Source organism: Hippopotamus amphibius, chromosome 17 (genome assembly GCF_030028045.1).
Source record: "Hippopotamus amphibius kiboko isolate mHipAmp2 chromosome 17, mHipAmp2.hap2, whole genome shotgun sequence".
NCBI classification, from domain to species: domain Eukaryota; kingdom Metazoa; phylum Chordata; class Mammalia; order Artiodactyla; family Hippopotamidae; genus Hippopotamus; species Hippopotamus amphibius.
In genome coordinates, this window is record NC_080202.1 from 41403280 (window position 1) to 41416798 (window position 13519).

Genomic DNA, 13519 nt, shown 5'->3' on the forward strand with positions numbered 1-13519 from the left:
GGTAGGTGCGCCTGGACTCAGAGAATTCCTGCTTCTCACTAGGTAGACAGGAAATGAGGCCGGTGAATTTGAGTACCTTGTTAGGAGGCGAGGACTGGATGACAGAAGTGAGGCAGGACTCGAGCGCTTTATTTGGACCCGTCTTGTGCAGGATTACTGTTTCTTCATATTTTGTTTTATGACACCCCCCCCCCCCCCCCCCCCGCCACACACACACCAGAATCGCTGTGGCCTTTTTAGTTTCCTTTTTGGCTCCAGTGAAATAGAGATATTCTAGGGAGGCTTGTAATCATTAAAGAACAGAAACAGGGAGGCAACTCACTGGAGGCTGTCATTATCAGCAGCCTCTGAACTATGCTGATCTGGCATAATATTATGTGTTTAGTGGTTGTGGAATCTATTCTTGTTGAGGGGAGGGTGGGGGCTGTTAACAGCTGTTTTGGATGATTCAGGTGTAGGCAGTCTTAAAGTCAAGCTACATAACCTCTTGAGAAAATCTTACTTTTATCTGAATGTGTTGTTTTGCTGCCTTGACCGTCAAATGCACAAAGCTTTTGTCATTCAAATTTCTCAAAATGTCTCCCAGGCTTCCGGAAGAATAGCTCTTCCTTTGATGCCAATTTCACCTATCGTTAGGGATGCCCTCATGATACTAAAAATACCGTACATTTTGTTGAGTTTAGATACTATACAGTCTGTGCCTACAATAGCTGAGAATAAATAATTGCAGTTTCAGGACCACTGATAGCGCCAATTGTCTTTCCTACCCGGTAACGGTAAGACCGCCTGAAAAGGAAATCTTTATTGGCTCGTTCATGAGAAGCTTTAACAGATGGAAGAATGTAGTTAATATTGAAGGTGGGGATAAGAAACAGAAAGCTGCGGAGATCGGAAGCTTATTCTCTGTGACTTGATAAAATTGCTTTGTCATTACCAGGTATTCCTGTCATGCTTGACTTGAAATGGAGCTTAATGTGTAAACTGTTTCTGTGGGGGTTTTTTTGTTTGTTTCTTTGCTTTTTAAGTTAATGCTCATGCATTTAGATTCTTTTGAGAGAAAATGGTGTTTTCTGAGGAGTTTGAAAATTTAAACCCTTTAAGGTAGCCTTACCTTTAGGGCAGTGCTGGGACTTTGGCTTTTGGAAATTGGCAGTAGAGGATAGAAAACTAGTCGCAACGGAGACATCCTTTATGAGAGGGTAACTAAGGTCTCTTCTGTTTGTTTCCTGACACAAGCAAAAAAAAAGAAAAAGAAAAAGAAAAAAGCATAGGAATATTACTGCCTCATAATATTGTGTCCAAGGTATTTAAAGATCTGTTTCAGATCCCCAGTTCCTGTTTTTAATCTGAATACATTCTTATGTATTGAGATGTCCCAAATTACTGTCATTCGATCCTAACGTTGACTGCAAAGGAAGTGACTGTTCATCAAGCACTCTTTGGGAGAGGATTCAGTAACAGCCTTTGCAATTTCTCCTTTCTGTCTTTCTAAGAAGGATGACAAGACAGGTTATTAAAGACCTGTCAGCATGGAGTGGAAAAAATGAAATGCAAAACGGAAGAGGCTTCCTGGGGTGTTGTTTGCTCTCAGTCCTCTTGGTAGTTCCAAGGTCATATAATTTTCTCTTTTTGCCTTAGGTTGGAGAGAAATCCAGGTACTCAGTTGACCAGTCCTTTCTGCCGCCATGGGGGAGCTTTTCCGGAGTGAGGAGATGACACTGGCCCAGCTTTTTCTACAGTCAGAAGCTGCTTATTGTTGTGTCAGTGAATTAGGAGAACTCGGAAAGGTTCAGTTTCGTGATGTAAGTAGTTATGGGGCTGCTTCTAGATTACCGCTGAACTCTATTTTTCTTGTCATGGCCAATTGCCTTATGACAAATGTTTTGCTTTTTATTTGCAAAAATAACATTATAGCACCGGTTTACTATTGGAAGAGTGTACATTTCAAGTTGTCTTTGTAAAGATGAGAACGTTTTGTGCCAATCGTTCCATACTTTTACTAGCTACCCCTTTGAGAATAATCTTAAGCATTCTCAAGGTAATTGGTTGGGATGCAGGCGGAGGACACAAAACTAACCTGCACCTTGCTTTGGGGATCCTGAACACCCACAGAAGAGTATTTAAAAAAAAAAAGTGTCATAGCGCTTCCATACAATAGGACATATTTATTACAAAATCTGAAGCATCCAGTTACAGACATATAGTATATAAGTATGTATCCTGAATACCCATTGTCTTGAAGTGTTATGCTGGGCACTTGCAGGAGATATCAAAAGAAAATGGACAGTCTAAGAATATAAAAAAAGTATGACCTATGGGGCTTACAATCTGAAGGCACAATCTACACTGCTGAGAGGAGGGGGCAGTTAACAATTCCCTGATACACAGTCTCAAAGCTCCATGTACCTCTCTTTATAGCATTCATCATAGTCATGATTTTCTGTTCATCAGTGTGAGTGGCTGATTAAGGAATCTCTCTTCTACTATGATCTAAGCGCCAGGAAGACAGAGAGATTCATTATTATATCCTTAGTGCCCACATACGAGATCAATATTTGTTAGAATGAATGGATGGATGAAAGAGGAGTGGTCAGAAAGGAGTGGAATTAATCAGTTTTGGCTTCCTGGAATTGGCAGGCTTTCAGCAAGTTCTCAGTCTGAGCCAAAATTGCACAAATATAATCCAGTGACATGGTCTTATTCCTTACTCCCTTTGAACCCTTTTATATCACCTCTTTTCAAATGTTCTCCTACCTAACTCTGGTTCCTTTTCTTACCTTTCTGAGGACTCATTGTTAACTTCCACCAACCTCTCTTTTATCTTCCTCACTCCTGCCCTAGGTGTCACTGTTCCCGAAAGTCTTTGCTCTCTCTGGATAAATTTCTCCGTGCCCACATCTTCCTTATCCTTTTTTTTTCTTGGGGGGGGGGGTGATCTCATCTATTCTCAAATCTTCCACCTTTATTCAGTGAGTCCCATATCTGTGTCTCTGTCCTGACCTCCCAAACACCATCGCTGAATGAACAACTCTCTAAGATTTCTGTCTAACACTACATTGTAAATTAACTATAGTTCAATAAAAAAATAAAATAAAATAGCTCCGAAGGCCTTTGTCCCCCCATCTCACCTCCTCCCAAAAAAAGATTTTTGTCATCTCTGTTTCTCTAGCTTGGTATGTCTAAATCCCAACACCTTGCCTTTTAACAAACTATTTCTTCATCCTGACTTTCTAAGCATGAGCTAATGCATCAATATTCTTCCAGTTTTCTAGACTTGAAACCTAAATCAAACCTAAGTCATCTTTAATTTGCAATCCTTCATCTGGTCCTATGGTTTCTCCCTACCTAACGCCCATTGTGTCTATTCAGTGTTCTTAACTTTTACTTATGTTGTATTTCTTTTTCTTTTTTTCACAGTGTCCCCTTGAATTTACTTTTATTTATTTATTTTTACATCTTTATTGGAGTATAATTGCTTTACAATGTTGTGTTAGTTTCTGCTATACAACAAAATGAATCAGCTATATGTATACATATATCCCCACATCCCCTCCCTCTTGAGCCTCCCTCCCACCCTGCCTATCCCACCCCTCTAGGTTGTCACAGAGCACCAAGCTGATCTCCCTGTGCTATGCAGCAGCTTCCCACTAGCTGTTTTACATTTGGTAGTATATATATGTCAATGCTACACTCATTACATCCCAGCCTCCCCTTCCCCACCGTGTCCTCGAGTCCATTCTCTATGTCTGCGTCTTTCTTCCTGCCCTGCCACTGCATTCATCAGTACCATTTTTCTAGATTTCATATATATGCATTAGCATATGATATTTGTTTTTCTCTTTCTGACTGTATGACTGACTCTAGGTCTATCCACCTCACTACAAATAACTCAATGTCGTTCCTTTTTATGGCTGAGTAACATTCCTTTGTATATATGTTCCACATCTTTGTCCATTCATCTGTTGATGGGCATTTAGGTTGAAATACTGTGAGAATTACCAAAATGTGACACAGCGACACGAAGTGAGCAGATGTAGTTGAAATAATGGTGCTGATCAACCCTTTCTCAATGCAGGGTTGCCACAAGCCTTCAATTTGTAAAACAAAGCAATATCTGCAAAGTGCAGTAATGTGAAATACAGTAAAAGTTATGCCTGTAACTATGTTTCTACTACCTAATTAAGAGAAACATTCCACAAGTAATTGAAAGCTCCTGTGTATCCTTCTTCAGTGCCATTCGTTTCTGTCTTTTCCTCCACAAAGGTAATCTGTACAATGGTCTTTACTTTTATCATTCCCTTGTGTTTTTTCCCCATTTTTGGTATGTATCACTAAATAATATATAGTATAATTTTGTATGTTTTAAAACTATGGGGGCTTCCTTAGTGGTCCATTGGTTAAGACTCTGCACTTCCAATGCAGGGGGTGCAGGTTCCATCCCTGGTCGGGGAACTAAGATCCCACATGCTGTGCAATGCAGCCAGAAAAAAAAAAAAAAGCCACCAAACCGCTGCCCCCCCCCACAAAAGCTGTGTATATGGTTTCATATTGTATGTATCCTTCAGCAAATGCTTTTTAAATTTAATGTTTGTAAGTTTTAAGCATGTTGATACAGGTAGTACTAGTTCTTTCCTTTAAATTGCTATATAGTTATTGTAAGAATATATAGTTTATCATTTTTTCCTTCTGATGAACATTTTGGTTGTTTGCAATTCTTTGCTTTATAGTAGTACAGTGAAGATTCATATATATGTCTTGTGGTATACATGTGTGATAGTTTCTCCAGGGCAGTGGTTCTCAAACTTTTTGGTCTAAGGACCTCTTTAGACTCTTAAAAAACTGAGGACCTCAGAGGGCTTTTATATGAGTTACAGTTATCAATATTATTGTACTGGAAATTAAAACTGAGAAATGTTTGAAGTATTTATTTATTAAATTATTTTTAAATTATAATAATAAACCCACTACATGTTATCATAACATTTTTATGAAAAATAACTATATTTTCCAAAACAAAATAATAGTTTCAAGAAGAGGGGTATTACTTTTACACTTTTGAGAATCTTTTAGTGTCTGAATTAGTAGAAGACAGCTGGATTCTCATTTGCTTCTGCAGTCAGTCTGCCGTGACGTTGCTCACAAGCCTCTGGAAAACTTCACTGAACACTCATGAGAGAATGAGAATGAAAAAGGCAAATGATACCTTAGTGTTATAAGAAAATGGTACTGATCTCATGGACCTGCTGCTGCTCCAGGGATTATAACCAGGAGGGGCATTGCTGAGCATTTGTGTGCATCCCTAACTTTTAGATGTTGTCAGAGTAGACTTCAGGGTGAATGTACCTGTTCACGCTCCCATTGCTGGTTGAGAGTACCTGTCGTTCCACAATTGTGTCAACACCTCTGTGCTCAGACAGAAAGAAATTTGCCAATCTGATGGCTGTGAAGTGGTATCTTATTGTTGTTCTAATTTGCATTTTCTAGATGAGTACATTTAGTATCTTATTTGTTTATTGGACATAATGGGTTTCACTTTCCATGAATTTCTGTCCATATTATATGCCTGTTTTTCTATTGGATTTGCTTGTCTTCTGTTTATTGACTTGTAGGATTTTTTTTAAAGCTCTTCATGTATTCTGGAAGCTAATCTTCTTCTAGTCTTCTACTGATAACTTCTTTCAGGCTATGGCAACCATCACCACTATCTAACTCCAGAACATTTAATCACTGCCCCGCAAAGAAACCCTGTACCCAAAGCATTCACTCCCCATCTCTTCCTCACCCCAGCCCTTGGCAATCACTTAATCTATTGCTGTCTCTCTGGATTTCCCTATTCTGGACATTATATATGAATGGAATCATATGATACATTGCCTTTTGTATCTTGCTTCTTTTGCTTAGCATATTGTTTTCAGGATTCATCCTGTTATAGCATGTATCAGTGCTTCATTCCTTTTTTGGCTGAATATTTTCCATTGTATGGATATACCACCTTTTGTTTATTCATTTATTAGTTGAACATATTTGAGTTGTTTTCACATTTTGGCTATTGCGAATGATGTTACTATATAAACATTCATGTACAGATATTTGTTTGAGTACCTATTTTCACTTCTTTTGGATATATACCTAGGAGTATATACCTGGAATTGCTGCATGTGGTAATTCTAACACTTTGAAGAACCTCCACACTGCTTTCCACAGCAGCCACACGTGTCACTTTACGTTCCTACCAGGAACATATGAGGGTTCCAATTCCTTTACATCCTCACCAGCACTTATTTTCCTTCTTGAAAAAAATTTTTATAGCCATCCTAATGGGTGTGAAGTGGTATCTCACAGAGGTTTTGTGTTTTTTTTGTTTGTTTTTTTTTTTGGCCGCATTGGGTCTTTGTTGCTGCACTCAGGCTTTCTCTAGTTGTGGCAAGCAGGGGCTTCTCTTTGTTGTGGTGTGCGGGCTTCTCATTGCGGTGGCTTCTCTTGTTGCAGAGTACTGGCTCTAGGCACACAGACTTCAGTAGTTGTGGAGCGTGGGCTCAGTAGTTGTGGTGCATGGGGTTAGTTGCCCCACGGCATGAGGGATCTTCCCAGCCCAGGGCTCGAGCCCATGTCCCCTGCATTGGCAGGCAGATTCTTAACCACTGTGCCACCAGGGAAGCCCTGTCACAGTAGTTTTGATTTGCATTTCCTTCATGGCTAATGATATGGAATCTTTTTCATTTGCATTCAGGCCATTTGTATACAGGCCATTTTTAGATGGGTATATTTTAACTCTTGAAATTTCTATCTGTAGTTTATGTTTATTTCTTTTTCTTTTTTTTTTTCTTTCTTTTTTTTTTTCAGAGTCCAGGCCTTTTATTTTCTTTACACCCATCATGCCATGAACTCATAGGGAACAGGCTCCAGCAGCTCAGGCTCCTTTCCATTGGTTCTCACGAAGTGTGCTTCTCTGAGTGGAGCAGGCTGGTGCTTCAGCTGAACCCAAGTACTCTTCACTTTGGCTTCCTTCTTTTTCTGATCATTTTCCTTCATCCGTTTCAGGAAGCTATCTTGGCTCTTAGAGTGCTTAATATGCTCGATGTGCACATGAATTCTCTTGGCAAGAATCTTGCCCTTAATTTGTTTGTTTACAGTGATGCCAACAGCATGCTGGGTAACATTGTAGACTCTTCCAGTTTTGCCATGGTAACATGTGGGGCATTCCTTTTTATACAGTACCCATTCCCTTGATATCTACAAAATCACCTTTCTTGTGGATTCACATGTATGTGGCCAAAGGAACAACTCCATGTTTTCTAAAAGGCCTAGAGAACATGTAGCGGGTGCCCCTCCTCTTCTCTTTTGTGTTGGTCATTTTGGTGAATTACTGGAAGATGGTGGTTCTGGCTGAAAGGCTATGTTTATTTCTTATGTTTTGGTTCATTTTGTCTTTTTAAATAACCAGCTTTTAAGAAAAAATGATAACAAAATGATAAAGAAGAATAAAAGAAAGAAATCAGCTTTTAACTTTGTTTTCTTCTGGAACTTTTATTCATTTCTGCTATTTTTTTTTAATCTTTTTTATTGAATTTGTTACAGTATTGCTTCTGTTTAATGGTTTTTGATTTTTTTGTCCCGAGGCATTTGGGATCATAGCTCCCCAACCAGGGAGCAAACCTGCACCCCCTGATTTGGAAAGCGAAATCTTAACCACTGGACCACCAGGGAAGTCCCGATTTCTGTTCTTTGTTGATTTCTACTTCCTGTTATCTTTTTTTAACTTCTTTAACACTTAGCACATTAATTTTTTAGCCTTTTCTATTTACATTTAAGTCTATAAAGTTCCCTTTAAATACCACTTTAACTGCATCCTAAAAAGTTTGATCTCTATCATTTTCATTATCATTCCATTCTAAATATTTTAAGGTTTTTCAGGGAATTCCCTGGCAGTCCATACTCTCATTGCTGAGGGCCTGGGTTTGATCCCTGGTCAAGGAACTAAGATCACGCAAGCCATGTGGTACAGCCACAAAAAAAAAAAAAAGAGAGAGAGAGATTTTTCATTATGACTTTTTCTTTGAGCTGTGAATTACTTAGAACTATTTTAGAATTTCGAAATGTGTTAAGTTGTATTTTTGATGTGGATTTCTAACTTAATTGCATGGTAATCAGAGAACATTTTATGGTACCAATTCTATACTGAGACTTGCTGTGTGACCTATTTTGTGGTCAGTTTTTATAAATGTACACTCAAAGAGAGACCTATTGGATGCAGTGATAGAAAATATGTGTGTGTGTGTGTGTGTGTGTGTGTGTGTTAGATTAAGCTGATTATGTTGTTCAGAGTTTCTCTATCCTTTATAATATTTGGTAGAGTTGATGTGTCAAGAGTTTTAAAGTTATATTAAAATTTCCCACTATGTAGACAGTTTGTCAGTTTCTTCTTATAGTTCTGTTAATGTTTGTTTGAAATATTTTGAGGATGCTTGCCCACATATTTCAAGACTCCTTACCTGAAACAGGCCATGGTGTGGCTGCAGTTGACGCTTGACTCCTGATTATGAAACTAGTAAAGTCACCATGAGTCTTGTGGCTACTTTCACTTCAGAATGTCTTGTTTTTTGAAGTGGAAATTTCTGAATGAGAGGCTGAGGTACTGCCTGTTCAGTAAAAACAGAAAGAAAAACAAACATTTTATTAGGGACACAAGTTTGGAATTGTTTCATTTTCCTGGGAATTGTTCTTATTATCATTATGTAGTGAGTCTCTTCATCTCTAATAATGCTTTTTACTGTATATTCTGTCTGTTGAGTATTAATATAATATATAATACCAATAATTTCCTTACTAGTTTCTCTGTTACCAGTCTCTCTCTCTCTACTGTTCATTCTTCACATACAATATTATTATTCAAAACAGTAAGTTTTTTAAAAAATATGAAAAAAAATCAGATCATTTGATTCCCTATTATTGCCCATAGGGCCGAGTCTTCTACATCCTGCTCCTTGCATTCCCCCTCTTCAGCTATAGTAAATGTCTCTCCTTCTCTGAAAATATGATTGATTTCTGTCTCTGAGTCACTTGTCATGGTCTTTCTGCTTCCATTCTGCCAATTTCTGCTTGGTGAACTCTGCCTTATCACCCATAGTCCCAGCTCGGGTATTACCTTTGTGCATTTTTTTCTCTTTATCCCTCAAGATAGAATTAGTTACTCCTGTGTATGTTTGGTTTTTCTTTCTTTCTTTCTCCCTTCCTTCCTTCCTTCCCTCCTTCCTTTCTTCCTTTTTCTTTCTTTCTTTCTTCCTTCCTTTCTTCCTTTCTTTTTTTCTTTCTTTCTTTTTTCCTCCTTCCCCCTTCTTTTTTATGGAGATAAACTTTATATTCAGTGAAATGCATAGATCTTAGGAGCACCTGTTGATGATTTTGGTAAATTTATACACCTTTATAACCACCACCACAATCAAGATATAGAATATTTCCAGCAGCCCAGAAAGTTGTCTCATGCCCACTTCTGGTCAGTCCCTACCCATCACAGGTAACCACTGTTTTGATTTCTACCATCATAGATTAGTTTTGTCTGTTCTTGAACTTTATGTAAATAAACAACACATTGCAGACTCTTATGTCTGACTTCTTTCACTCAACTTCATATTTTTGAGATTTAATCTCATTTTGCATATATCTGTAGTTGATTCTTTTTTATTACTGAATGGTATTCCATGGTACCAGCATATCAGTGTCTTTATCCAGTCTCCTGTTGATGGCATTTGGATCATTGCCAGTTTGGTGCGGTTAAGAATAAAGCTGCTGTAAACATTCTCGTACAGGTTTCTGTGGACATGTTTTCATTCCTCTTAAGCAGGTGCCTAGAGTGGAGTGCTCAGTCATGAGGTAGATAAGTGTATGTTTAACTGTGTAGGAAACTGCCAGCAATATTTTGCTTACCCTTTAATAACATTTATCACAAAAGTTGTATTGATTGGTTTGTGTCTGTCTCTTCTGCGGGGCTGATAGCTCTTCAAAGCTAGGACATATCTTATTCTTTATATTTATACCAGTGCCTGACACGGTGTCTGGCACATATTTGGTGCTCCATAAATGTTGAGTAACTATAGTTCTTTATTTGTATTGTTTTGATAGAATTTATCACATGCTCTCTTATTGGTTGTACTCATCTGTCTTCTCTGTTAGACTGCAAGCTTCTTAATGAGTAGGAACTTGTTTTATTCTTGTTTGTATGTCCCCAGAATATCTGTCACATTGCTTTGAAAATTACTTCTGATGTATGGTTGAATAAACCAGCCTATCACCTAGAAGGTGAAGACCCTGGGGCAAAAGAACAAGAGAAGTTTGCCTTCTGTCTCTTCCGACTGAGAAGAAGGAGAGAAGGAAAACTAGGCAGAGCTCCTGTTATATCCATTGCCTAGATTTGGGAGGTGGTTGTGCCCGCTGAGACTTTTAGCCTGGGAGGAACATTTTGTACCACTGTGCTTTGTCTACTTCGCCTCCGTTCCAGGAATATATTGCAGCAGTGAGGGGGCGGGGCTTTTACCTTTCGTTGGTGTGACTGGTCCCAAAGCAGGTTGTGTGGATCAGTAGAAAGTTTTTATTAGCATCGCATCATACATTGACACAAAATTAGGTTTTCACTTTGCAGGATGTGTTGCTTATGAAAGAGAGGAAATGTAGTATTTGAATATTTGGTATTCTGTTCTCATTTTGCAGTTAAATCCAGATGTGAACGTTTTCCAGCGGAAATTTGTGAATGAAGTTAGAAGATGTGAAGAAATGGATCGAAAGCTTCGTATGTGCATTTTGGTCTTGTATGATGTTCCTCTAGTGAGCCATTTGTCTTAGGTTAGATTACTGTTAATAAAGGAAGAAAATACTACAGGAGGAAAAGAAGAGGAAAAATCTTGCAATCTAATGTGAAGATGCATTTCTTGTGTACAAGTAGATGTGTGGTATTTGGGCTAGGGAGTGCTTAATAGAAACTTTGTTTGAGATGCCAAGGCTGCAAGCTGGAAAATACTGATTTTTTTTTTTTCACGGGAAGGGTTTTATGGCATTACTCCACTGTAGAATTCTGAGAGGTGCCACCCAGAACACCATCAATTTTAGATATCAGCATAGCCACCTTTTAATCTGAGCTATTTATGAGGGAAGAATCTAACATTTATTAAGGTCCTATGGAGAGGGTGTTTATATACTTTATTTTGTTCATTCCTCACAACATTCCTTCAAGATGGGTGTTCCCATATTCAGTAAATGAGGAAACCAAAGATCAGAGAGGTTAAGTGACTTGCCCAAGAACATAAGCAGTTATGAAGGGATCAGTGTTTGAATCCAGGTTGCCTGTCTCCAAAACACAAGATCTTGCTACTATACTATGCCAGCTTTCAGTTAGCTGTTAGGTGAATTTAGTCCCCGTGCTAAAAAATAAGTGAGAAGTTATCACCTGAAACACTTTTGTCTTCTGGTGTTTTGGGTCCTTCCTTATTCTATGCTTTGTTTTTTGTATTTTTAAAGTCAAAACTGACCTGACTGTTTTCAGATTTAATGAAACCCTTGTAGGCTAGAGTTGTCTCACTAGTGTGCCAAGTTTCAAACATAGTATTGAATCACACTCTACTATAGCTCTCCTCTGACAACAATATCTGTGACTAGAACTGTCATATAGTAGAAGTCACACAGGGTAGAGAGCTGACCCAGATGAGGACCAGTTTTAAGATCAGAAGAGGGAAGGAAGACAGTAATGGGATGATAAGCCTCTTTGGGGTAGCTATGCTTTAGAGAACGTGGAGTAGGAGGAAGAGGAATATGGAGAAAAAAGGATTTACGTGGTCTGTGTTTTTTAGGTATAAGTGTCTTTCTTAGAAGGAAGCTCTTTTTAGCCAGGTTTGGAGTCTTATTTTTCTCCTCAAATATTGGCAATTCTAGACATGTGCAGCTGGACATGAAAGTTTTGATTCTGTTATTCTAGGGTTTGTTGAGAAAGAGATAAGAAAAGCTAATATCCCAATTATGGACACTGGTGAAAACCCAGAGGTGCCCTTCCCCCGGGACATGATTGACTTAGAGGTAAGCAATTCTTCTGAGGAAGCCTGATAAGTTTCTTTCTATTTAAACGCAGAAAGTACTGTTCTGAGTAGTTGGAGAGTAGAATAATTCTTGCTGTCCTTGTTTGTTGATTGAAACAGTATTGTCTGTTGATTGCAAGTTTCTTGTGGATGGGATTAAAATGAATTCCCTTTTTTATGGCATAAAAAATGCTGTGGTATCTCAGATACTATCATATGCCACTAAATAAATGTTTATTGGCTTATTGAAACTTTGTTGGATTAATGTTAATTTATCCAGTATTTTATTAATCTCATAGACTAAATGTATAGCCTTTCATAACTTTGCAATAACAATTTTATCTATACGAAGTCCCCTGAGGAATTTAACCAAGCGTACAACAGAATCTATAGACAAAGACCATTTTAAGCAAAAAAATTTTCATAAAGAAAATTGCCCTGGTAAAAACACAGTAGGGACTTCCCTGGTGGTGCAGTGGTTAAGAATCCTCCTGCCAATTCAGGGGACACAGGTTCAATACCTGGTCCAGGAGGATCCCACATGCTGCAGTGCAACTAAGCCCCTGCACCACAATTACTGAGCACGCATGCCTCAACTACTGAAGCCCGTGCACCTAGAGCCCCTGCTCTGCAACAAGGGAAGCCACTGCACTGAGAAGCTGGCGCACTACAATGAAGAGTAGCCCCAACTCGCCACAACTCCAGAAAGCCCGCATGCAGCAACGAAGACCCAATGCAGCCCAAACAAACACAGTTGTCCCTCAGTATCTGAGGGGGATTGATTCCAGGCCTTCCCTTGGTTACCAAAATCTGTTGATGCTCAAGTCCCTTATATAAAATATTTGTAGTATTTGCATATAACCTATGCACATCCTCCCATATACTTTATTTTTATTTATTTATTTATTTATTTATTTATTTATTTATGGCTGCATTAGGTCTTCATTACTGTGCACAGGCTTTCTCTAGTTGAGGCGAGCAGGGGGCTACTCTTTGTTGTGGTGCTCCGGCTTCTCACTGTGGTGGCTTCCCTTGCTGTGGAGCAGGGGGCTCTAGGCACGTGGGTTTCAGTAGTTGTGGCACGTGAGCTCAGTAGTTGTGGCACACAGGCTTCGTTGCTCCTCGGCATGTGAGATCTTCCCAGACCAGGGATCGAACCCTCGTCCCCTGCATTGACAGGCGAATTCTTAACCACTGTACCACCAGGGAAGTCCCCTCCCAAATACTTCAAATCATCTCTGGATTGCTTATAGTACCTAATATAATGTAAGTGTCATGTAAGTAGTTGTAAATACAGTGTGGATGCTAGGTAAATAATTGCTGATGGGCAGCAGATTCAAGTTTTGCTTTTTGGAACTTCCTGGAAAATGTTTTTTCCACAAATATTTTTGAACCGTGGTTAGTTGAATCTGCAGATATGGAACCGAAGGACATGAAGAGCCGACTGTACTTGCTGTGCA

General features: G+C 38.9%; 1 protein-coding gene and 1 pseudogene across 6 annotated transcripts in view; one reads left to right on the forward strand and one right to left on the reverse strand.

Annotated features, from left to right (window-relative positions):
- The window catches only part of ATP6V0A1 (ATPase H+ transporting V0 subunit a1), a 54086-nt gene that overhangs the window by 433 nt on the left and 40134 nt on the right, over positions 1-13519 (forward strand). For 4 of the 6 annotated variants that reach the window (XM_057714238.1, XM_057714239.1, XM_057714236.1 and 1 more), the window contains exons 2-4: positions 1639-1802; positions 10705-10783; positions 11963-12060. In XM_057714238.1, coding sequence (XP_057570221.1) covers positions 1686-1802; positions 10705-10783; positions 11963-12060 — 294 coding nt within the window. In that variant the 5' untranslated portion in view covers positions 1639-1685. Of the gene's footprint in view, positions 1-1638; positions 1803-10704; positions 10784-11962; positions 12061-13519 lie in introns of those variants that run through there. The other 2 variants (XM_057714240.1, XM_057714241.1) reach the window with 1 other exon arrangement.
- On the reverse strand, positions 6874-7354 carry LOC130839785 (60S ribosomal protein L21-like; annotated as a pseudogene).